At 43.7% G+C, this 25701-nt stretch overlaps 1 protein-coding gene across 2 annotated transcripts in view; it reads right to left on the reverse strand.

The window, feature by feature from the left end:
• ST7 (suppression of tumorigenicity 7) overlaps nucleotides 1-25701 on the reverse strand; it is a 151487-nt gene that overhangs the window by 90048 nt on the left and 35738 nt on the right. Inside the window, exon 1 of one of the 2 annotated variants that reach the window (XM_065643489.1) lies at nucleotides 21395-21690. The exons of the other annotated variant lie outside the window; for it this stretch is intronic. Coding sequence (XP_065499561.1) covers nucleotides 21395-21416 — 22 coding nt within the window. The 5' untranslated portion in view covers nucleotides 21417-21690. Of the gene's footprint in view, nucleotides 1-21394; nucleotides 21691-25701 lie in introns of those variants that run through there. 2 annotated transcript variants of the gene reach the window in all.

Here is a 25701-nt window from a genome sequence, read left to right on the forward strand (position 1 = left end):
CTTCCAGACTTCAACCTCATTTCTGTCTTCAGGCCATCACAACCATAAAAGCTCTACTACCACAACATGGAAGATACCAAAACTGGATGTCCAAAAGAAAGCCTCTATAACTCAAGGAAAAAGGAGCACGAATAAGTGACACGACTTCTGCTTCAGGGAAGTTTGCCTGCCTGGAATCTTATTTGTTTTTTCCAGCTGTGACAATTCATATGAGGAGATTATGCCTTCTAATAAATTTATTAAGCACTTCACTGTCCTTTCCATTGTAGACCTCAAACTGCATTGCTAAAGACAGTGTGCAGCAAATTCACATTTCGAAAGGGGAAACTTAGATACAGAGAAGCACTTGTAAACACTGAGTCAGTGGTTGATCTCAGAAGGGAATCACAGGGGAAATCCATCTATCCACCTTGAAGCCAGAGGAGGTTTTGCTGCTGAAGTTAGCAGGACCAGCATTTCAATCAAGGCATCTGATGCCTCTGCCATTTCCCTGGTAGGATTAACAACTCCACAAAAATCTCATCCAGGTAAAACCATTTTGCTGATTTTTGGCTCCAGATGGCTGTCATCATTATAGCAGCAAGCTATGCAGGGGGATAATTAAGTGGTTGTGGCTGAACACACAGTTCTTGGGTGACACCTTTTCCTTTGCACATTGGTTATGATTAACAGTCATATACATACAACAGAAGGAAGCATCATCTGGGCCCTATTTCCTGGCAATAACGATCTTAGAGCACCCAGGAAGATAAACCTGATAGTTAAAACCATCTGTTTCTGAGCCGATTTCATTATTTTGTACATCTGCTACATTTATTTCATTTGGTGTTAATACACTCTGCTTCACAAGAATGTTTTACTGATGAAATAGTTGTTAAAGAATAATAATTTGTTTGATTGACTACTGTTCTCTGTATTGCTGCCTTTTCTGGATATCTGTTGTGCTGCAGATACTGGGAACAAGCCAGTCACCGCAGGGACTTTTCCAAAGAACCCTACTGAGCTATGAGAGCTCCTTGTTTAAAGAAAGTCTCCTCACGCCACCACAGGAAGACCATTCTTCTGCTCCCTTTCGGGTACCCTTTTTTTCCTATACAATTATTCTGCAATTTTAATATAGATTTTTACTATACCACTGATGTGTGAATGTGAATGTGCGTATGCCTCAGTGGTGGGAATGACAGAGACAAAACAGGACAGGGGCAGGTTCCTTCTTGGTTTGTTTGGGTGTGTTTTGGGGTGGTTTGGCTTTTTGTTTACAGCTTTGACGGTCATTTTCACTTGCCTTCCATTTTCATCATCTACCTTCTTGACATTGTCCAACCTGGCGAGGACAAGGTTCTCTTGATATTGACTGTCTACAGTACTGCTTTAGTGAAAGGAGGGCTGCCCACCTCCCCTCTTTGTATCTTTGGGGGACGAAACCTTCATCCTCTTCAACTCTGACATTTGCTGCTGGCTGAGGATGCTTGGTAAGAAATGAACAGTCACTCAAGTACCTTCTCTGTAACATATCAGGAAAGCACCACATATTGATTACGTTTGTAGGCTAGTGAGAATCTACATGTGATTCACAACAACTAACAAAAAGCTCCCTGCTTTGCTACATATCCTGAAGCCTCATACCTGGTACTACCTAAAGCCTTGTTGATTCGCTTTCCTCTGAGAGCAATACAGAATATGAAGCCAAAGGTGTGTGTTAAGATTGGTTCAAGCCTTCCCGGTTCTGCTGAAAAGGCAGGAATTTCCCACTTCCCTGGTGCTGTATAGACCTATAGGTCTAAATCCAGCATCCCACAGGGATCTCTCAGGGAGGGCAGTGCAGCCCAGAAGCTTTGCAGCACTGTGATGAAGCTCCCACAGAAATGTCCCTCTTCACCTTAGTTAGAACTAGTCACAAAGAGTCCTTGACAGACACAGCTGTCTTCTGCCTCGGTTTACAGTCAGGCTTCTAAGATCCCTTAGACATTTTTTACCCAAGCAAAGAAGCTAGGAAAAGCAGTCCTCTGACATGTGATCTTTAATGGGCATGCAGGAGAGAGATGCCTTTATTTATCATACAGAGAGCTTGAGATGTGTTTGTTTATGCATTTAGCAATTGTTTTATGTAGTACAGGCTGGAAAGCAATCTATCAAGATGCCTTTGCAAGAAAGCTTAGAAAGACAATCTACTTCATGAGACCTGCAACTGAAGCACTGTAACCACACCTGTTAGGTTTATCTCCCAGTATTTTCCTCCAATCTCCTCCTTACTGCAAGCCAGAATCTTCCTGCCAATCTCTGTGTGGGATGTTAGCACTACAAATAAACTGGAAACATATATTTTACTTCCCCAGACTGTTTTTCAGCTTCAGGACTTAATTTCATGTCTTCTTGCACCTTCCTGGAGAAACGCCTGGGTGACTAGAGCACAAACACTCTCCCGCCTTCGGAAGAGACGCTTGAGAAATACAGCGATGCTTCTCCAGGCTGATTAGAGCTTCTGGTTTTAGTAAAGCCTGTTTTCTTTTATGGAAATTTCCTCCTGTTAAGAATGGTTTTCCATGTGTTTTGTAGAGGGGTTCTGAGAAATACAGACAAATAATTTGGAGACTTACTTAGCCCTAACTGGACATACTTGAAGGTTATATCTCTTTTAGTTAAAAATAATGGCTCTGTCTGTATACTACTGAGAAGTATATTGATTTTAAGTGAACTACAAGTATGAGCAATAGCAGCAACCAAAAATATAAAATGTTTGATTAAGACCAAGTATGAGAATTTGAGAGGTCTGATTCTTCGCTCAGTGTACTGATACAAGCAGATTTTTTTTTTTTTTTTTGCTGTGGAAGGAACAATAAAATGCAGATTTTTCCACTATTTTCAAATGGTTATTCCATTTATAACTCTGTGGTAATCTGAATTTGTACAGATTAGATGAAAACCAGTTAGTTAAATAGGCAAATTATCAGTACATATTGATGATAAAATGTTTCTCAGAAGGACAGTAAGAAGCAAACATAGATCAACATTTTTGAAGATACCTTATAATTTTAGAGGTTTAAATTAAGGCACTTCAAAAATTTTCTAATTTGATGAACAGAGCACATGTTCAGTAGGATGCTTTGGAAGGTCTTAGATAAAGTGCCCAATAAAATGTGATATAAAAAATAACACTGAGAGCTGATTTAGAAGAAAAACGGGGTTTTGTTCATGGTAGAACATTTACTGGTGGAAAAGGAAAAACTGAAAACCAACTATCATCACACAGCCTCTCTAACAACAGCAACAAAATCCACCAACATAAACACAGCATGGACCTGAACAAACCTGGCACTGTAGAAGAGGGACAGAACACCTAAACCCTACAGCGAGGTGTGTTACAGAGCACCCTGAACGACTGCGTGCTGCTGCAGAAATCCCACATGGGAGGACAATGTGTCCCGCATGGCAGGACAATGCCGTGCGACGGTGCCCATTTTCACCCAAGGCAGCAGCAAAACCCTATCAAACAGCTTAACAGATGAATTACCTGGAGTACAGTGTTGAAGAACAATATTGCTTTGGTATTACCCCACTAGCTCACTTGAAGGTCTCTCCACTGCACAATATAGACGTGCCCTTCCCAGGAAAAGCTTAGTTCCATTTACTAAGCAACCAACCCCTTCTCGCTCAGTTTGTCCCTCCACTTTTATATTCAATTCCTATCTTCAGCTTTTTTGGAGCTAAATATATTGCTGTATGTTGAATGCTGTAAGCAGCAGCTGAATCTAATGAGGCCTATATCCAAAATCATTAAAAAACTCAGATAAAATGTCACATCCATATTTATTTGAAATGTTAAAAACTTTCAGTCTGCTCAGGCATAATTAAAATTTATGTTCTGAATATGCTTTTCTCCTCTGGAAAAATAAAGATCTATCATTTCAAAGGCATCAAAGCATGTTTGTACAATTGGCATCTGACAGATTTCGTTAAAGTCGTGTTTCTTTGAAAAGTGATATCTATAATCCTGTTTAATGTAGGACTCCCTCTATGCATTTTATATATGTAGACAGTGAGCATGCCTAGATTTAACCTCTTTTCTGACAGGAAATTTGTTTCAGGTATTAAAGAACAATACATTGAAGCAAGTAGAAATTACACTAATTTTGTAAATAATTTTCAAGTATGCAATATATATTATACAATATGTGCGTGTCTGTGAGTTGTATGGATTTTGTATTAAATAGAGTTAATTACTGTCTAACTGCTGGTTTCACAGAGCTGGCTTAATACCTGTTGAGATGCTTTGCTGTTCAGAACCCTCCTTTCCCCCCGATCTATATCTTCAAGACTCCAGCTTTTTGGCCCAAAGTGCAACCAGAGCAGCCTGCACCCACACACAGCTGGACCAGAACACCAGCCTCACCTCCATCCCTGGGAAAGTGATGGAACACCTTATCCTTGGTGCCATCTTAAGACATATCAAGGATAAGAGGCTCATCAGGGGCAGTCAACCTGGCTTCACCAAGGGGAAGTCATTCTTGACCAACCTCATAGCCTTTTATGAAGACGTAACAAGGTGGATTGATGAAGGCAGAGCGGTGGATGTGGTCTACCTTGACTTCAGCAAAGCATTTGACACCGTCTCCCACAGCATCCTCACGGCTAAACTGAAGAAGTGTGGACTGGATGATCGGGTAGTGAGGTGGACTGCAAACTGGCTGAAGGAAAGAAGCCAGAGAGTCGTGGTCAATGGGGTGGAGTCTGGTTGGAGGCCTGTATCTAGAGGAGTGCCTCAAAGGTCTGTACTGGGGCCAGTATTATTCAACATATTCATCAACGACTTGGATGAGGGAATTGAGTGTACTATCAGCAAGTTTGCTGGTGACACCAAGCTGGGAGGAGTGGCTGACACGCCAGAAGGCTGTGCTGCCATCCAGCGAGATCTGGACAGGCTGGAGAGTTGGGCAGGGAAAAATTTAATGAAATATAATAAGGGAAAATGTAGAGTCTTACATCTGGGCAGGAACATCCCCAGGTTCCAGTATAGGTTGGGGAATGACCTATTAGAGAGCAGTGTAGGGGAAAGGGACCTGGGGGTCCTGGTGGACAGCAAGATGACCATGAGCCAGCACTGTGCCCTTGTGGCCAAGAAGGCCAATGGCATCCTGGGGTGTATTAGAAGGGGGGTGGTTAGTAGGTCGAGAGAGGTTCTCCTTCCCCTCTACTCTGCCCTGGTGAGACCTCATCTGGAATATTGTGTCCAGTTCTGGGCCCCTCAGTTCAAGAAGGACAGGGAACTGCTGGAGAGAGTCCAGCGTAGGGCAACAAAGATGATTAAGGGAGTGGAGCATCTCCCTTATGAGGAGAGGCTGAGGGAGCTGGGTCTCTTTAGCTTGGAGGAGACTGAGGGGTGACCTCATCAATGTTTATAAATATATAAAGGGTGTGTGTCACGAGGATGGAGCCAGGCTCTTCTCAGTGACAACCAACAGTAAGACAAGGGGTAATGGGTTCAAGCTGGAACGCAAGAGGTTCCACTTAAATATGAGAAGAAACTTCTTCTCAGTGAGGGTGACAGAGCACTGGAACAGGCTGCCCAGGGAGGTTGTGGAGTCTCCTTCTCTGGAGACATTCAAAACCCACCTGGACGCCTTCCTGTGTAACCTCACCTAGGTGTTCCTGCTCTGGCAGGGGGATTGGACTGGATGATCTTTTGAGGTCCCTTCCAATCCCTAACATTCTGTGACTCTGTGATACGGATGGCCTGGATTTCTGTGTGTACTCATCAGCAGGCTGAGTGCCAAAGAACTATGAAGTGGGGGTTTTTCCCACTACTACGAGAGAGATTCAAGATGTTGCCCCACTCAAATTTGCATGTCTTGCTTACCAAGTGCATTGCAGTCATTAGCTAACCACAGTTCTACTAATTTCTGGATTTGAATGCTCTTTCATTTAGTACTTCCTGCGGTGACTGTAATTACATTTCAGGGCTCATTGGCTGGGAAAGTCAAATGACATGATAGGAAAAGAATAAGATTAAAGCAAGTTTTCAACTCTAAATGTCAAATATACAAGAATATGCTGTGAATTGGCACCAAATGAGACTGTTGGTCTTTATCCTACGGTTAGCTACATATAGGAATTGTTCTATTCCATTCCATTCCTTTTCCTTGTACCTACTGGTTAAATTATATGCTCTGGTCACTTACTATATTAACAGTTGGAAAAAGGCCTATCAAGATAAAGTATAGCAGAACCTAAAGTAATTTATACAAACATCGACCCAGATTTTCAAAAGAGCTTTCTTCAAATGGCCCTGAGGCAAACCTTGCATGTTATCTGGAATCTTTTATTTGTATTTATTAGTATTATTCAGAACTATTATTAATAGCAATGTATATCAATGACTATTAATAATTACCATTATTATTTTGATCACAGGAAGTGATCACTTGGGATCACCTGGGATCAAAAATACACTTGCATCTTTCAGGGAGTTGTCAAGGTTTTGCATGTGGATGACACTACTTCAATCACAGGATAGCCACATAAATAAATAATATAATTGAATATAAATAATACATATTTCTATGTATTTGCTATAGAAATAGTCTGATATGGAAACTGATGTTTTTTCCTGACAGTTGCTGGTTGTTTTTCCCCACTGAGGGAGGAGGTAGAGTTATGGCTTAGTCCATACACGGTTGAGACAGAAGAATTTGTTTTGGATCAGGGGGAGATAAATGATGAAGGAATCTAGAAGTGTCAGTACATTAATACATTGAATACCTACAGGGAAAGCACAGGCAGCTGCTGCGCTCAGTGTCTCCCCTTCTCCCAGTGCTGACTATAATTACAGGCAGCAGCAACAGATGTTGCCAATAAACTTAAAAGGAGAAAGGGAAGTGGTAGGAATAGAAATGCAGTGTCATACAGAAAAAAAACAACGGGAGGGACACCTGAAAACGCAGTGACTGTCCCCACAGACAGAGCCGTGGCCACAGTGCCCATCTCCCACTGCAGCTGAGCAGGGCTGCAAAGGCTGTAATGGTCCAAAGATCACAGAATATCCCACAAAGCCATAGAAGGAAGGAAACCAGTAGCATTGCTTAATAGTCTGCTTATTTTACAGTCAAGTGGATTGCCAAGCAACTCAGCTATAACAAGTCCCATATTTAGGGGAAGAAATGTTTGTCTTCTGTCTGTCCCTGCTAGCAAATGGCAAGTGGAGGGCATTTCTAAGCCAGATAATTCAAGTACAGCACGTTCCCTGATCCCCGAGACCGTGCTGCTGAGCAGCCGGTGTTAATCACAGCAACAGTTGACACGTGTGCCTTGCCAGAGTCCAAGTTTATCACCATCATCATAATCATTGTGACTTTTACTCTCTACTGCTCAAAACAAAACACCACCACCACCCCCTCCCCCCAAACCAAACCAAACCCTGCAGTTACTCAGGAATCTGAGATTCCCATATTACTTAACACTGCCAGATCTCTTTAGGACTATGTAAACGACAACCCCTGACGACAAAAAGAGCTTGATTTGGTTGTCTAAGCATGTGCATCCACAGCTGTTTGAGATGCGTAGGGTAGCTGATACACCGACACAAGGCGCAGATGGAATACCCCCAGGGACCAACAGCTGGAGGCCAGGTGAAGTGAGTCCTGGTGCATCTGAAATGGCTCTGGATGCCTCATTTAGGCAACTGGCCTCAGCTCCAAACAACCTCTTCATGTCTTGCATTCTTTAGCTGCATCACCCAATAAAAATGGGTTAGTATTGCTATTAAAAAGCACCTATATAAAAGTACAAACATATACAGTGTGTACATTTAGGAGCACATCTTACATCACTCACAAAGACTGAAGATGTAGTATTCCTTCTGTATACAAGCAGATATTGAAGATTCTCACCCAAAAGAATAATCTTGTAAACACGCTGCTCAAGCCTGAAGAAAGACGTGGTTAGGGCAAATGACAGAAGATGCTAAAGGATAACACTTCAAGACTCCATGGTAGTCGGGTCTCTACCCCAGAGCATCCTGCTGCTGGAGAAGGATAATGCAGCAACAAAACAAGCTTACAGGTCATACTACCTAGTCTTTTAGCTTCAGAACAGATTTACATCCACTTTCAAAATACTCAATGCCTATCTGTTAATTGAAAATACATACGTATCTTTTGGCTACCTATACTTCGGACACTTTGACTTGTTCATGACAGAGACCTAGCCAAGCCCTCTCTGTAGCAGACCAAGCTCTCTAAACCTGGTCTGTCCACCACAGACTGAGAAATGCCCTTTTTTAGCTTTACTGAATTAATTCAGTGGACCTTTTTATGCTCAGGCAACCTATCTGGCATGCCGTATGAGCTGTAACAGAAAGGAAAGCATTGTGCTTATTACAGCTGCGGACTGTAAAGACTTTGCTTCCAGGGAGAACCTGAAACACTGTCTGTTGGAAATGATCATACAGCACATGAAACTGTGGCATGGTCAGTGATTTTCTCCACTGTTATCTTTAAAGTTCTGAAAAATAGGAAGGAAAATCAAGGTAGCTCTTCCAGTAAGTTCCCAACACATATCCTGAAAATATGAGATTTTTCAGACTAAAGGGAAAACTATCCAGCAGGAAAATCTCCATGGGGATATACTGGTGATGCTGAATGGGTGAATAGGCCTACGCTCAGAAATCCAAGTTCTGAACAAAAGTGCCCGTGGAGCACCTGGAAGCTGCAGGAGATCTCATCAATAATCAGAGAGTTTCAGTTATTTTCTATGAACTACAAGATGCTAGATCTAAAGCAAGCAATGGTTTGAAAGGGATCTTACAGTAGATGCAGCTGAAAGGAGGGGAGGCATCACTAAGGAGGGCGTAAATGCATTTGCTGTACTCACTTGTTCATTAGAGAAAGAGAAGGGGAAAAAAGATGCAAATTAAATGGAAATGCCTCATTTTCACAGGAGCTGAAAATAACACTACAGCCCATGGGAAGGCACAGCTGGTACCCAGGCTTATTGCTACCATCAAGGGTGAATGGCTGGAAGGATTAGGAGCAAGCCAGGCTCAAACAAAACAGCATCAGGCAGTTTCTCCTCTCCCCCACTCCCACCCTGCCCTGCTTCTGCTCTTTCCTGCTAACTACACCGTTAACTCACATCCCACTATTAATTCAGCTTCAAACGGCAGGCTGCACCGATCTGCGTACAAGATTCCAGCTTGGGCTCCTGCCCGTTTTGTTACAGCACAGATTGCTTCCCGTATTGAAGAGGGAACCATCTGGGAGGAAGAGCAAGTGCTCGGCTACTTAATCGGTGCTTTCAGTAAAACAGGGTACAGTCGGGATTGACAGACCCAGAGGAATCACAAAAGCAGCCATCAGAATGTGAGGGAAGGAAAAAGGAGCCTGTCTCCACTCCAAACTCTGAAAAGATTTGGAAATAAAGTAGGGCTTGTATTAACCCCCCCAACCCTGGATCACCTTGGTCACTGCAGCTTTGCCAGCCCAGTCCTGTAGACACTATTTTGCCACCCAAGCAGGAGCAGGGGACTGGCTCCACAGACGTGATAAACTCCTGTTCACACAGCAGTCAGTGACTGTGTGATAACATTTAGTATGGCAAATTATCCACCATCCACCTTCTCATCTAGATATTGGAGTAGACTCATGTCTTGCTTTTGATTTCTAAAATGGCCTTGTTGACTAAAATCACCTCAATAGCATTTCCAGCATTTTGCACCATTTCCATTTTACATCTTAAGGATTTCTCTTGATTTCTTCATGTGAGTGGCAGTGGGTCTTCTTTAAGGAAGGTGGACAGGATTAAGCATTCCACCATGAAACCTGTTCACATCTGCCTCTCCTACCGCTTCTTCCATCTTGCCCCCTCTCTTACACATACCTGGGTATCTATTTGGCATGAGATGTTATCTCTCACACTTTCCAAATTCCCCACAATTTGTGAATATACTGTTCCAGGATCTTCCATGTTGCAGAATTCCTCCTCTCTTCTAGCTCATCACACCTCAATTTTCTTGTTGCTCAAGGATGAAGATGATCTGACCTCCTCCTTCAGATTTTTGACTGTTCTTCAGCTTATTTCAGTCTCCACAGATCAGCCATGCAGCTCATATTTGATTTTGCAACAATATTTTGTGCTCGATTCCAGTTTTTTGTCAGAATCTCAAAAGTTTTAAAACCAGCTCAAGTTTAGTATTTAGTTACAAACCAGAACATAAACAATAGGCTGTTTGGTGTAAAGACTGATGTTTATACCACCTTGGACAATGGTTTAAGTGCTGAACTATTACAGATAACACCCTCATAAATTTAAGAAGGCCCTTCTCCCCTCCTGCTCTCGGAATTGTTGATCCTCTGCCACTACGGATCCACAGATATGTCTCTAGGGCTTGCCCACAAGCATTTCAGGGAAGCATGGCCATATCTATGGGTTGGCAATTAACACTACCTAGTATCCATTTTCTTGGCATCCTCCTAATATATCATTAGCTTTTGCGGAAACATCACCAAAGGGCCGACCGCACGGCAGCAAGATCAAAGAAAACAAAGTTAGTCATTTGTTATGCTTAGAAACTCTAGTTCATCTTTGGCAGATGTGAACTTCAAACCCTTTATCAAAGGTCATTCATGCTTGTTAAGAAACCTGAGAGCACAGCAAACAAAGTGATATTTCATTTTGAGTTTCTGAAAACTACAGGAAGTGTTCTGAAAGACATTAAAAACAAAAACAATAAACCGTGACGACATTTTTACATGAGTGTTAGTTTAAACTACTTTGACCTGCCTGCACCCACATTTTCATGCAGTATAGTTCATGGACATTCTTATTTCTGCTAAGAAAGTTTATTTCAATTAACCTTAAACCTACACCTTGTTAACTCAATCTAGCCCTAATGGAGAATCTGTGTAGGTTTTTTTGGTGCCATCTTAATTAACCTTGTTAAAAAAAAAAATCACACTTTTATTTAAACCTAAGGACACATACAGACAAACCTTGTAAGAGATCATGTACTATTTCTGAGAATAGTCATCACAGAAAAGACTGATCTCATCAATCAGCCTAAGGCCTTAAGAACCCAGCACAAAGGTTTCCAACGCTTATTCAGGACAAGTCTCTCATTGTTCAAAAACACCTTGACAGCTGTTCCCAAAGAAAAGGTGACCAGCTGCAAATGGCCAATACTCAAACTTGACTGCAGTGACTTGTACCGTAAGACAACTGCTTTTGTTGACTTATTTTCAGACATTAGCATCCCGCTGTAGCTGGTGTGAAATCACTTGAACAGAAGCAATCGGATAAAACTTGAGTCCATGAAGGCTGTATTTTGCCTTGGGCCCATGTACAAGGCCCTGGAAATAGCAACCTTATAATGAAAAAAAGAAGTTACCTCTATTTTTGCTCGTAGTTCATGCTCCATTCTTCTGGCAAAGAATGAAAGCAAATGAAGTGTTGGAAAACAAGGTGATTTTTAAAATGTTCCAAAATATTTCTTGTCATCATGATTATCTGGTTTATCACTTATCTTGTAGTTTAATGTCTCAGATTACTGTTCACAAGTTTATTCTGATTAGATTTCATTCTGACTATATTCACCAATAACTTTTGCTATTATTTGACCTGCTGTCCTCATTTTCTTCTTCAAAATTATTTAATCAGACCAATTCTGTGAGTCTGGATGCTAGAAAGCAGAAGCACGGCCCAACAACGATGATTCAAGTTTAGGATTTAATAGTTGTGTATCTTTCCTTTTGAAAGGTATTTCTCGACTGAACTTCTGAAATAAAAACAAGACTAACAGCCACCCTCTTCTGTCAGTACATCTGCAATGCCTCTGGAGATGACAGGGTAGTCCGATTTCCAGGTATACGTAAACTTTTGGGCTCCCCACACACAGGAACAGCAAGAGTTGCTATCTGCCATGGTACTGAACTCCCTGGAGAGAAGCAATAAGACCAGAGCTTCACATCAGCAATGATATGGTCTACGGGGAGACAGCTTCTGGCTCTTCCTTCACTAGAAAAAAACTGCTTTGACTTGGGTCAACTGGTCTGTTTTACAATCCTAGTAAAAACAAGGTAGTTACAGTTCTAACTCACAACAGCTGTCAAAGTTAAAAAAAAAAAGTATATATACACACATACAACATCCATAAATAAAAACTGGGAGTATTTTTTAACTCCTTCATCCATAGTTGGATTGTTCAATGACATAAAGAGACCTCTTTCTTCCTAGTGTAAACCAAACCAGATTTGGAGTACGTACAAATCAGTGAATGAAAGGAGAATAACTGAAAACGCAGACGCTGTGTATTTACTGCCAGACTGCAGGCAGCAGCTGCTGCCCTGCGTTGCGCTCCACAGTGACAGTGGCTGTGCTGACATTCCAGATTAGAGAGTCACATCGCTTTGTTCCCTCAGGGAAGCCTCTGTGTTTAAGGGGATACTATTAAGGATAGCAAGTCCAAACATAAGCCTTTTCTTTTTGACCTTTCGCATAATTCTGAGTATTTATCTATACTTTATTTTATGGAAGAATTGATTGTCACTATGGACACACAAACAAGACATAACCCAACTAAATGCCAGGCACGTAGTTCACTGAACTCCTGCAGTACAGGGCACTGGTTTTAAATCTACAGCTTCATTCCCCTCTGACATGCAGCCAAGACTTGCAGAGTCTCTAAGTCATTAGGACACATGCAATGCCCCAGAGCGACCAAGCTCATGTCTGTCTGTCTGCAGCCTGACCACCACTGCAGGCCATGGTGCACAATGCCCACAGCAATGCCACCTTCCATGGTGTAGAGGTGTATCCCGGCATACTGAGAACCCCAGTTGTGAAAGTATTTATACCTATGAAGATAATTGTAGAAAAGGTCCCATGTAAAGGCCTTTGAATGCCTGACCTTTGTGGGATCCCCCTCTGCTGCGACAGACCAGCAGCGCTTTATCCTGGGTAGGCAACTTAAGCTCTTGGTCATCATAACCCTGTGGGTTGGGCCAACACCCAGTAGTTCCATTACAGCATGTGTAAATGATACTAAAGAAGATGTACTATGTCTTATTTAATACACTTGAGAAATTCTTCATGCCAGTGCCATCTTCTGTGCTATCATAACCGTCCAGCTGAAGCCTCAGAAAGACATCACCAGCAGGTCAGCAGTCGTAGAGGAATCTGTTCCCACTTGTCCTGCCAGAGCCTCTCTTCTGCCCTACGACAAAGGACACCATATCCTCCCGTACAACCTCTACTAGGCTTCTCACACTTGGGTGGTTTTTTGGAGGAACCTCTACTCTTGAATGCAACGCTTACAGCTCATATCTTGCTGCTTTTTATCTGGCTGCTCTTTTCCACCATTCAGAGCTTTCCTCCATCCATCTGCACAGGCCGCCTGATTATCAGCCTCTTCGCTCTGCACATAATAGTAACAGCTTATCTGGAGTTATCACCACGGACCACGCAAGCAGCAGAGGGCACAGAGAACAACCAGGCTGACAGACATTTCTGAGTTACAGGAACACTTCCCCCAGCTTAGTTAACCCTCTAGCAGACCTTTGCCTCCACTCACTGCCTATAAAATTTCCAGGGCTTTTTAGTTGGACTGTTAGGGCTCATGGATGACAAAAGCACAGCACAGGATCTTCACATGCAACTAGACACATTTCTTTACGAGCTAATTTGACCTTTCTGATCTACTGTATTTTCTTTGATCATCTAAATCAAAGCCTAAGAGTATTTTATCAGCAGATGGATGGTTCGAGTGACTGGTGACTACACAAATACAGTGGTACAATTTACAGCCACTGTGACAGTCTTGGATACCTTGCTAGTGCCAGTAATGAATGCAGCTGACAGGAAAAAAGGTTAGTGGTGCTAATATTTTCCACATTTAGCTCTTTTCCTGAATGTTAAATATACCTTTTTAGCATCTTTCAGTATTGCTAATTACGACGCTTTTTTTTTCTTTTTATATTTCTTTTTTTAATATATATTTGTGATCAGAAGTATTTTCCTTGTGCCAAGTCAGGTCAGAGTCAGTGTGACTCAAGTTAACTATCAGTAAGCCAGTGATTAATGCAGTTCATGTCCTGCTTGGGATGCTAACTTCTTACAGCAGATTTTCCTTTTCTTGTAGCAGAGATCTTACAAGTGGAGTCAGCTGCCATTTTTCTGAGCTCCATGGAATGTAATATATGCCCTTGCCCTCAGAATTTGCTTTCTAGTGGTGTCCTCATCATGTGATCCCTTGCTACTTTTAAAAAATTGAGCAAACACATAAAGTGAAAAATACCTGATCTCCTTTTTCCACTCCCATCCAGGAACTTTAAAAATATGTACTTGAGTATATTTTCCTTTCGCTGCACTTGCACAGCCACAAGTCATCAATATCAAGACCATATTCTCTTAAAACTCCTTGAATCACCACAAGATGGGTACTTCTACACTCAGGTGAGTACAGCAGGAAATCTACATTCACAACAGCTTTCCGAGACTCATTCGTCACAGTAAAATGTAAGTTGGCATTTGCTGGAGTGATGACATATATCAAATCATGTCATCATTGTAGATTGCAAAATCACTTGACTAATGAGTGCAACATTAAACATGAGAGGCCAAGGGAGATGGATCATCTTTCCATTGGCTTCTTCAGAACCTCCTCATGGCTTCTTAGGCTACAGACCTGAGCACAAGGCACATTCTTCCAGAGGTCATTCCAACCACTCTCTCTCTCATCCTTCTTTCCTGTTCAGTCAAACCTTTACAAAAGCTATGTAAGGGCTACACAAAGGTGGAAAGTCCCCACTAGACCTAAATACTTTCTCTGAAAAGCTTGCCAACTTTGTACCGTTTTCACCCTGGGCTCCTGCTTTAGGCAGCAACATTATCTGACATGCTTTGAAGGTCACCTCAGCATCCTTCATTCCACTGCACTGAGGAAAGACCTTTGCAGCCACTGGATTTCTCGAAAGAGGTCAAGCACATCATCAGACTTCAATTTTGTATCTCTGCCTTGGAGTCTCTCAAGAATTTCCTTTCTACTTCCCTTGTTCTGATCAAAACACTTGATATACCTCAAGATACCGATTCAAAATGAAATCCATAGGGATCCCTTGCATTGCAATGGCACATTTCTTGGTCTAGGTAGAATATGAGTCCACTTGTATTCCCAGTTCCTGAGCATCTTAAGTTGATCTCTCAGCATAAGCTTCACCTGGATCAAACACAGCAAAACCAGCTGATCTTCCACTGAGTTACACCAGATTCTGGGTAGCAAGTGTTTTTCTCTCTAGTTTTACAGCTTAGTTCCCTGTTATAGAGCCTCAGTGTCCTATACCTCACACTAGCGATCACAGTGGCATTTCTCAGATTCTATAATCTCTCATTATAGATAGCCACCTTCATACGAAGGGGTCTAAACAGTGATGCTGCATCAGTATTTTCGCCAAACATGCAAGATATCTGTTGATCTTGAAACCTGGAATACTCTTTCTGAAACCCTAATGCTCTTTTGGTTGCATTTTACAGACCCTTTCCTGGCGCATCCAGGATCAAGCAGGGTATTCTAGCTAAGACAAAACCAGACAACTTATTCTGCAAATAGGCTTTTAACTGGACATACCCATTAACTACCCTTGAATTACATGAAACTCTAATGCTTCTACTCCAGCTCAAATAATATGACATAGTCCTGTATGTATTGTACTTCCTATCTGGGTCACATGGCCCTAAGGGACTCTAATAACCTTTAACAGTCCTTGGGCTTAAAGATTTATCCCTATTTGTGGGTCTGTAAATTTAACTGGTCAAAGTTCAAGCTGGTTTTGACCTCATACCATTTTGCAAACAAGCGGATGGATCGAGATGGTCTCCATCTCTGGATCTAACTTGGAGGTCGGTCCTGCTTTGAGGAAGGGGCCGGTCCCTTCGACCTAAATTAATCTATGGTTTTTGTCTTAAATCAGAAAGAACTGTTGTCACCTTTAACCAACCACTAATTATAGCTTATGCTTTTAGCTATGGCAAGGACCAAGCAATTTGACAATCTGAAAAAAAAGTTACCCTATTCATTGCCTGCACCTTGAGATTTCTCCCCTGTTCCATAAACTTGTGTGTGGACACAGCTACACCAGCAACCAGCACTGTATGCAGTAACTTTACATCAGATCCTTTCAACCTCTAAACCAATGAGATAGGAAAGGTGATCCAGGGCTGCAGGAGCCAAATCGTCTAAGACTGTCAAATGCATGAGTCAAATCTAGCCCGCGAGATGTCTCCATTCACTTTCTCTTTGTGGAAGAAGAAAAGGCAAGGTGAACTTAAACTTTCCCAACAACTGCCTGCTTGTAAACAGCTCAACACAATGAATTCAATCTGCCATTGGTGCTGAGAAGGAGGGCTGACGTTCGAGCCCCTGCCATGGTGAGCACACATACAGCCAAGCCATTGGAGACACCACCTCAGGCATCTAACCAAGTAATACAGCCAAAGGAGTTTACAGAAAACTGCAGAACCCTCTCTTATCTCATGTTTATATTTTTAAAAAAATAACAGCAACAGCACTCAGTAAATCCTCAAAATCTACTATAAAGTAAAAGGTGGTACTGTATTTTCCCTCCAAATATCTTGAAGTTTCACTGCTGAATTTGTCAAGTTAATTACAGCTCCTGCAACCTCATTCCCTTTCAAAATCCAGGTTTACACCAGTATTTGACACTGCCATAACCAAGCCTCTCTTTGACCTTGTTCCGCAATTTGTTCAACAATCCTGACTCTATGGGGAACAGTGGGAACCTCAGCAGCCAAATACATTGATTTAAAGTTACAACTTCTGATATGTTTCCATAACCTTTGATGGATAGTCACCTGTACAGCTGCCTGAAACACCAGCGTAACATCATTGTGAAATCTGTAACATCATTGTGAAATTGTGGCTGCCGTCTGATTACTTATCATTACTGAGTAGTTACTATTATTACTGGTTTTGGCAATTCAGGATGGCAGTGGGCTATTTACGCTCAAGAAAGGAGCATTTTGGTCATCTGCTGGTTCAGTGCAGCCTGCTTTCACCAAGGCTGCCATCCCACCAGAGTTTCAATGCCTGTGTCCCACCCTCCCTTGTCCTGCTGCTCATCTAATCACCCCATGAACCAGCCTGGGGAGCCCAAATGCTCAAAAGTGACTATCTGCAGCAGTGGTCCAATTTTGGCTGGCTTTCCCACAGGTGGGGATGAGTGCAGGGAAAAGGAGGAGGCAGGCACACGGGCACAGGACGGCAGCACCCGTGCTGATCGGATCATCCCGCGCCACTGCAGAGCTGCATCCTGGGCATCCCCTTTCAGATGAAGCACAGCACGAGGACTGCAGCTTCGCTGTAGCACTTGGCCAGCCACTTCATAGAGATTGTCTCTTACAAGGTAGCAGAAAATGCTCTTAGTATCTGGCGCTAAGGTCTCTCATTTCTCCATTGTTGGCTGCGGCTGTTTTGCAGGGGTTTAACAGCACTACTCTCCTGGTGCCATAAAATCAATTATCTCGGTGAAACCTTTCCCATTTATTGCAGTCTGTCTGGAAGAGGGTTTGGGGAAAAAAGGTGCCCAGGAAGAAAAGCACTTTCTGAACAGACAGAGCAGAAGACAGTACGGTGAGTCTGGGACAAGCACAGCAGCTTTCCCTGGCTCACTTAAGTGGGCAGGGTTTCCCCTTCTCCACAGCATTCCCCCAGCCTCCCTGCAGAGAACAGCCTTCCAGCATTAGCCTCTGGACAGAGGAAAGCTCCATTTGCCCTTTGGTACTGCATTTCTCCTGCCCTTTGGTCAGCTCTCCTTTGGCCCAGAATCGCTCTGTTTTGCAGAGTGCAGCTGCTGACCTACCAGACAGAGACCACCATGAGCATCTCCCTGAAGAGCCCAGGCTGGAAAAGCACCTCCCAGACAACCTCCCACACAACCCTCACAGTTAAGCCTTGCTACTAGGTTAAAATATCTTGGCATGAACAAACACAGCAGTACTGACGGACTTTGACAGCACGCATCTGGGTCCTTTCAACAGCGTTGGGGCAAGCAGCGTACATGTGTGTGCGCGATTCCCTCCCCGCAGCCTCCTGCTGAGTTACTGTCGGGGTACCTGAAGCAGACACGGTGCACATTCTCAGATGCACGAAATGGCTCTCTGAGCTCCTCTTTGCTCGCTTTACAGGCTCCGAACCGCACCCTGCCCCATTTCTTCTCATCATACGGAGATTCAGCGGAGCCACATCACCCTGAACCCCCCAGCATTGCTGAGCCCCACTGACTGTGGCTGCTCTCACACTTCTGTTTAATTTGCGCCTGTTCTGTCTCTCCTGTAGGCCTGCAGCTGCGAGTATTATGAGTCAGACAAGGGATGTTCGCCAGTCATTTTGCCTGGGCTTGGGGTTCTCTCTTCTCCCTGAACTGAGGGTGTCCTTCTCGCGGGGACCGGCTCATCACTTGTTCACAGCCCCATCGCTTCCCCGCTTTGGAGCAGGGCTGCAACATCCTTTCACCTTCAAAAAGACTTCATTCTCAACCTGATGCTCTACTAAACCAAGTTTCATTTACCCCCTACAGATAAATCCATCAGGTCAGCTGGAGAGGTGGCACGGGGAGCTGCCTTCCCCGCGCATCCAGCCCCCGACGCCGCCCCGGGCGGCACGGCTGCAAGTGGAGCAGCACAAAAGCACCGAAGATGAAGGGTCTCCAGCGCATACATTTCCCATGGGGATTATCAAGAGGGCATGTGACCGATGGAAAATACTGAGCATGAGCGTACGGCAACGACTCTGCCACGGCACAACCCTTCCCATGGACACTTCACGGGATTTTTGGTTTGTGTGCTCTTTCCTCGCATCGCCTGCTGCCTTATCTCCCCTTGCAGGCTGCCACCGCCTGCTGTTTGTCCTTCCCTGCATCCAGGGGGCGATAAGCAGATGCCCGTGTTTCTATAATGACCCTCAGACTATCTTTTAGTGCCCTTCCGACTCCTGTTAGAAACAAAAAAAAGAAAAACCAGGATTGCTGAATAAGAGTTGCTTTGACATTTCAAATATTTTGATACCGAGTGACAGAACAAAAGGTTTTAAACCAGGATTTGCTTCTGAACATTTTTCTTGGTTTTTTAATCAGAAAAAAAGAGAAATAAAAGTCTAAATACTAAGTGTCAACAGCAGGAGTAAAAAAAAAAAATAATAATCTGCTCATTTCATGCTTTTTGGACAGCAGCAGAAATGGCTTCTGTCGTGTTTTCAAGGATGATGCTGAATTTTATTAATTTATTGTAACACTATGCAGGTCTGTCTAGTTGACCCAATGCTGCTCTAGCCAGGCAGAAATCCCAAAATCAGTCGCACCGTTGTCATTTTGACAGCTTGGGAAGATGAAGACAGGAGGCAAGGGAAGTGGCTACCTTTTAATTTAATTGTTTTTGATACAATTTTCTATCTTTGAAAGCAAACCCACCATTCCTTCAGCGGCAGCACGGGCCAGGCTGGTTACCCCAGGGCTGCCCTGTGCAGGCAGGTGTGCGGGGGGCATCGCCCTGGACAGTGGGACGGTCTGTCCAACCCAAATAGCAGCGCCAGGGTCCCAGGTGGCCCCTTGGGTCCGGGGTCCAGGAGATGGGGTCTGAACAAAGGCGAGGCCATTGCGCTGCCTTCGCCTGCCCCAGCCGGGGAGAGCAGGCAGGGACCGGCCACAACCTGTGCGTGGATCTATGGCAGCTAGCCATGTTGCGTTTAACACCTTTTTTAAAGGCAAATAAACCACTAGACCCTTCTTGGAAAGGGGCAGTAGCTGTTACGGAAGCTCCCGTCACCCTTTTCTAAATTGTGGGAACCATGGAAACAAAAGCAGCCGCAGCTGCTGGTGGTACAGCCCAGTGACTTTAGCCAAAAGCCCGATGTCTACAAGCAAGCCGTTTATTATTGCACCTCATAAAACAAGAGAGAACCATGAAAATGAACAAGGCTTAATAATTTTGACTCTCGAGCGTGCAGCACGCACCTTCTGCAAGAGGGCAAGTACACAACTGATTTTATCTCAAGCCCGCTAATACGCATTTTGCGGAGACAGACCCCACAGACACACAGGCTGGGGCTTTCAGACCTGGCCAGGGTGTATAAACAGCTGCAGCTACAGCATTCGGCACCTCCGCTCACGCTCCGCTGCCCCAGACCTGCAAACATGTTTACAACCATGCGTGAAAAATGGTTCCCCAAACAAAAGAAATCTAAAAGCAAATTTTTTTTTTTATGCTGCCTGACCTTGAACAGGCACCATGGCAGAGGAGGTGGGGAGCTGCCAGAGCCTGGCAACAGGACCGATTAACCCTTTTGGGGGCATGAAGGCTTGACAGCCAGGAGGACATGATTAGGAGCTATCCTGATGCTCTTACCACTTTTCATGAAGAGCCAAGCCTCCGAACGGGTCCCAGCCTAGCAGCAAGGAGACATTACACCGCGCTGCATGTTATAGCATTCTAAAAAATATGAAGCACCGCTTCTTCTTATTCAAATGAGACAGGTTTTCAATACACAGTATTATTTGTGCACAAAATACAGTGCAAACCAACTGTTTTCTATTTTTCAGTCACGCGGTAATCACTGGATCAAACTGGTCTCTGCACAGCCACACTGTCACCAGCAACATTATTTATACATAAACCCCCAGCCTTCCTCCGTGGCCAGATTTGCCAGGTAGGTAATTGTTGTTCCCGTTGAAGCAAAACTGGCTCGCTTTCAATGACATGCGTCTGCGCTGCTATTATAGAGCAGACTGCCTCAGTTAAGATTTTCCAGCACAAAGATTAGGAAGAAACAAATATATGATCCTATTATTTTTCACCTCATATTTAGAATTCCACCTAATTTAATTTCAGATTTTCCAGTTACAGGAGGGATCCCACACAAGTCCCCTTTTTCCCAGAAACAAAATGAAAAGAATGACATAGATAGTCTTTTCCTGCCAATTAAAACACTCTCCCCCCAGCTATCACCCATCTAATGCTGCAGCATTCCCAGTTCCCAAACATATTATCTGAGAAGTGCATTCATTAGAGCGTTTGCAACTCCTGATCACTGATAGATGTGATCTTATTAATTAATACATTCAAGTGAAACTGCCTTTCCCCCCCCCATCTTTCCGTGGCCTGAATTCAGCAATGCTGACAGCCCTACGCTGCCTTGCTGCTGGCACCGAGGATGCACCCACAGTTCGGAGGTAGATGCTTCCCCTCCAGCATCTTCCATCCCTTCATAAACAGGCGAGGACCGCAGCTTTTAGCAACGACCTACAGCAAAGGGAATGCAAGCACAGTGGGTACAGCGAGGACAAAACAAGCCCTGTTCTCAACAGAAAAAAAAGGATGTAAGTGGGATGCATTTACTTACATGAAGATTCAGTGCCAAACATGGCTGGCCCCAGATGCTGCTATTTTAAAAAGGAAAGAAGAAAAAAGAGTGGGAGACAGAGGGAATGTATGAGAGTAGGGGTGAGTGCTACACAGCAGGGGTCATGAAGCCAGACAATGCAGTCCGGACTATCCGAGCTGCCAGATTCTCCCCTCTCCCTCCTCCGCTCCACACCGCAGACAGCTTTTCCCTGCAACCGCAGCGAAGGTCCTTCTTCAGGAAGCAAAAAGCCGGAGCTTCTGTTTTAAATCCAAGAGATAAGAGCAGGCCAACGTCCCTCCCGTGGTACTGGCAGGCAGAAATAGGTAGCGGACACCAGATACCGCAATCCCCAGCCCTGCGCCCCGTCAGACAATAGCAGAGCTTATGCATACACGGGATGACGTCAGGACACTGCAAAGACTGACTGCTGCTAACCCAGAGGCTCGGAGGGGGCTTGAACGGAGCACAGCGACTCAAATGGGAATTCCTTTGTCACAAAAAGCACAAGACAAAGAACCAGACATATATTTCCCTTCATAATGACAAAGCCTCCACCCGGGGCTGTAACGCTAATAGGAAAGTATCTGCCTTGAATTAACACTCCTCAGCTGCATGAGATGCAAAGTGTTTTTGTGCAAAGCGAATAAATTTCAGGGACAAATGTCCTAGTAAATGCCACTTATGGCATTTGCAATAAAGTATAACCATGAATTTCTATCACTAACTGTCTTCACTCTTTTTCCTTTGAAGAAAAATTAAAATCCTGGGCCAATCTACCCTTCAGACCTAATTTTCATGTCAAAGTGCTAGTCAACTGTCTCATTTACTTAAATCTACTGTAAGAATACACAGTAGCAATGCTGTAACCATAAGTCACACATATAAATATAAACAAAAACCCCAAACCACATTGATCTCAGTGATAAAAAGGCATCCTAGCAATCAAATAAATATTTTTCTTATTTCTTCTTTATTCTTCTAAACCACCTAGATCTAGTGTTTCTCAGCCTCTCAGAGCACATTTTTGAGTGCATTGAGCTTATTTTTTTCTGACACTCAGTAATTTAAAAATGTTCAAATGTAGAAACAAAGCCCTAAGCCTGGTTCCTTCTGATCCTCCTGCAGACAAAAGGAATTTGCCTGGCTTGTGCTGGTGAGAGCAGCCAAGCAGTAAGCTGATGGTCAGAAGCTACCAGACACCGGGGGTCATCCATGGGAATGGCTGTCCAGAGGGGGCAAAACCAAAAACATCTTTGATAAGTCTCACTGAACAAGTATATGCTGCTCCGAAGATGGCAAAGACTGAAAAGCATTGCTGGTGGATGAGGAGAAAGGAGATAGAGGCAAGTCAATTAAATGAAGCACTAAAGAAAAACAGCCACCCCCCATTTCTGAGCTTTTGTGGGTTAACCCTTCCCAAATGCTCCTGCTGCTGTGTGCTAAGGGGTCTGTGCTGTTTGCAGAACAGGCAATGCCACCGTGAGCAGCAGGCTGGAAAAATAAGCAGCACTGAAGGCTGGCAGGACCTGCCACCACAGGACCTCAATGTGCTTAAATCCCTAGGGAACCAAGGAGGTGTTGGCTGGGGCCACCACTGCCCTAAGAGCAGACTGGAAAGCTGTAGGGGTCAGAGCCACAGCCATCCACTGCCACGCCAACCCCTCCGCTCGTGGGGAGGGGAAATGCAATCCCAAGCTCAACAATGTGCATGCCCACCAACATCCATATGGACGCTCAACAACACTGGTGCTGTGAGGAAAGAGATCAAGAGGCTTTCCAGAGCCCAACCTCCTTGTCCTCCCTGTCCTGGTGCAGAGGGTGGGGGGAACTTGCAAGGCACCAAGCTCCTCTCCTGGTAACCTCTGTTGGCACAAAACACTCTTCGACTGTTCCCCTGCTTTCCACCCCACATGTCGAACAGCCTCTTTGTATTCTGCGCACACCATGAGAATACTTACGACCAGCAGGCTTTGGGGAGCATTTAACTGTATTTCACCTCTGGAAATAAGCCATGGGAGAGGCCGTGCCCTGGGGTGAGACATCTCACAACACATTCTCTAACAGGCAACTTTTATTCTCTCCATTGGCAGGCAGGACACGGGTGCAAGGTGACTCAAATCAACCCTTAGGCAATGACTTACCAGATGTCCTCAAGTCTGTACTTAAGCATTTGAATTAATGGGCTGGCTGTTCAATTGTAATGAATATTTGCAGTCATGTGCACAGATACTCAGCATCAGGAAGACACGTCCAAATTGGTTTTGACCATAACACTATAAGGACAGTGGCACAAACCCTCTGACAAGGACCATAGTTCTGCTGTTCCCAGAACTGAAGTAGCTATTTTGACTGTTTAGACCCAGTAACACCTCGTTCAGTCATAACAGTTTGACAAGAAGCTGCGGTGCCGGGAGCAAGGCAAGTGTTCTGGCTTGGCTTTCCAGCAACCGAGGCAAGTTCACAAGGGAAACGTGTCTATTATGTACCAGTAAGTCTCCCAGCACCTTTAAACACAAACCTCTGGAACAAAAACCCTAGTGTTCATGTGCAATGGCTGAAGAATACATTTTGCTCTGATAAGCAGACCTGAACTTCCCACAGCACTGTTTCCAAGGAAGATGCACAACCTCAGGGCTTTCCAATGACATCCTTGAAGGTGTCACGGAGCCCAGGCCCTCTGCCAAGTTCTCATTGCACTGACGCACATACGCAGTCAAAAAGCCTAAACAACCCATGCAGTATCTGCGGAAGGATTTCATAATAATCTATTTCATTAGCGTTACGCTTGCCAGGTCAGTGCTTTTGCCTTGTGGGGAAGGTGACTCTTGACAGGCCACTGAAAGACTCTCTGAAATTCTTTCAAGTCTACCTAAAACACTTCATAAAATGACTTAGAGAGAGTGTTAAAATCTGTTTCTGATTTACTGCTCTTGTAAGACCATAACCTTTTAGTTAGGCTAGCTGGCTAGCAGAATTAAGGAATTTCTGTTTCCTACCCTGAGTTTTGATGTTGGTTTATTCTGCAAAGAAGGGTGAACAAATTTAATCTCTTCCTATGAGAAAGTTTCTCTCTCTTATATGGCAGTGAAGACAATGTAAATCAGTGTATAGAGAATGTCAAATGAAATCTCCTGCAAGAGTCAGCATTGCTGTGATGTGCTTACAATGGGCACAAGACATTGTCCAAGCATTAGATTCATTTACAATGTAACTTCCATACATTTCTCCATAGGCCAGAAAGAAATACTTAAAGAAGCAAATATATTCGCTATTTAAAGCTGTTTGCTGTACAACCACATTTTTCAGAAAAAGGGATGTGTGTCTAAAGCCTGAAGCATAGGATTGAGTTTTAATAAAGAAGCTGGATAATGAAATGTTAAATTTTTATGCTTTTTTTGCTTTTGAGTAATTTCTCTGAAGAAAAACAGTGCAAACAGGATATTGTGAGCGACCAACAGAGGTAGATTTGCCCATGTCCCTTATGCTGATCCACTAAACTAGAAATCTGTATTCTCTCTTGTCACTAAAGAAACATTTCTTTTTGAGCTTAACCTCCTTTTTCACAGGAGAAGCTCTGGGAATGGGAAACGAATCCATCCCATCTGGGAGGTTCTCCTGTCCTACTGCCCTGAGCCATTCCCCTCAACAGGGGAGGTCTCACCTGTCTCCCCCTGGAGAAGGGGAACAAGTCCCCTCTACAGGTAAAGTAGAAGATAATCTTCGTTGTCCTGAAAGATGGGTAAGGATTTTTATTAATAATAAGTTTATTAAACTTCACTTTCAAAGTGCCCTACAGGCACTGACTGAGAGTTTCTCAAGGCATTAAAAATTTTAATGCATTTAGGGTACTACTGGAAATCTCTCAGCGACTGTATAGTTAATCCACACTATTCAGCAACCCCAAAAAGGAATTTATTTTGCCTCTAGAACTGTTAGCTCCGTCCTAAAAACCCACGAAGACCCCCAGTCACCCACACCGTGACAACCTCCAGCTTTTGCAGTTTTTGTCAGCTCTGCCAACAGCTGCCACACCAATCATCAATCGACATGACACCAATAAAAAGCTGTTTTTCCATGCTCTAGAGAAAAATGGAGCCAAGTAGCAGCATATATCACTGAACTACAGCTCCTTGGCTTTACATTTTCTCTGGCCTTGTTGTGCTCAACTTCACTGACCCTGAATTAACTTTAAGAAATGTTTCTGGTGAAAGAAGTTGACATCACAGTTACACCAGGGAGAACCTATAGTGATGATACAGCTTCAGCTTCTCATCTCAGAGGATCATGTAAATTAAGGTACAAAC

This window comes from Caloenas nicobarica, chromosome 1 (genome assembly GCF_036013445.1).
Source record: "Caloenas nicobarica isolate bCalNic1 chromosome 1, bCalNic1.hap1, whole genome shotgun sequence".
In the NCBI taxonomy this organism is placed as follows: domain Eukaryota; kingdom Metazoa; phylum Chordata; class Aves; order Columbiformes; family Columbidae; genus Caloenas; species Caloenas nicobarica.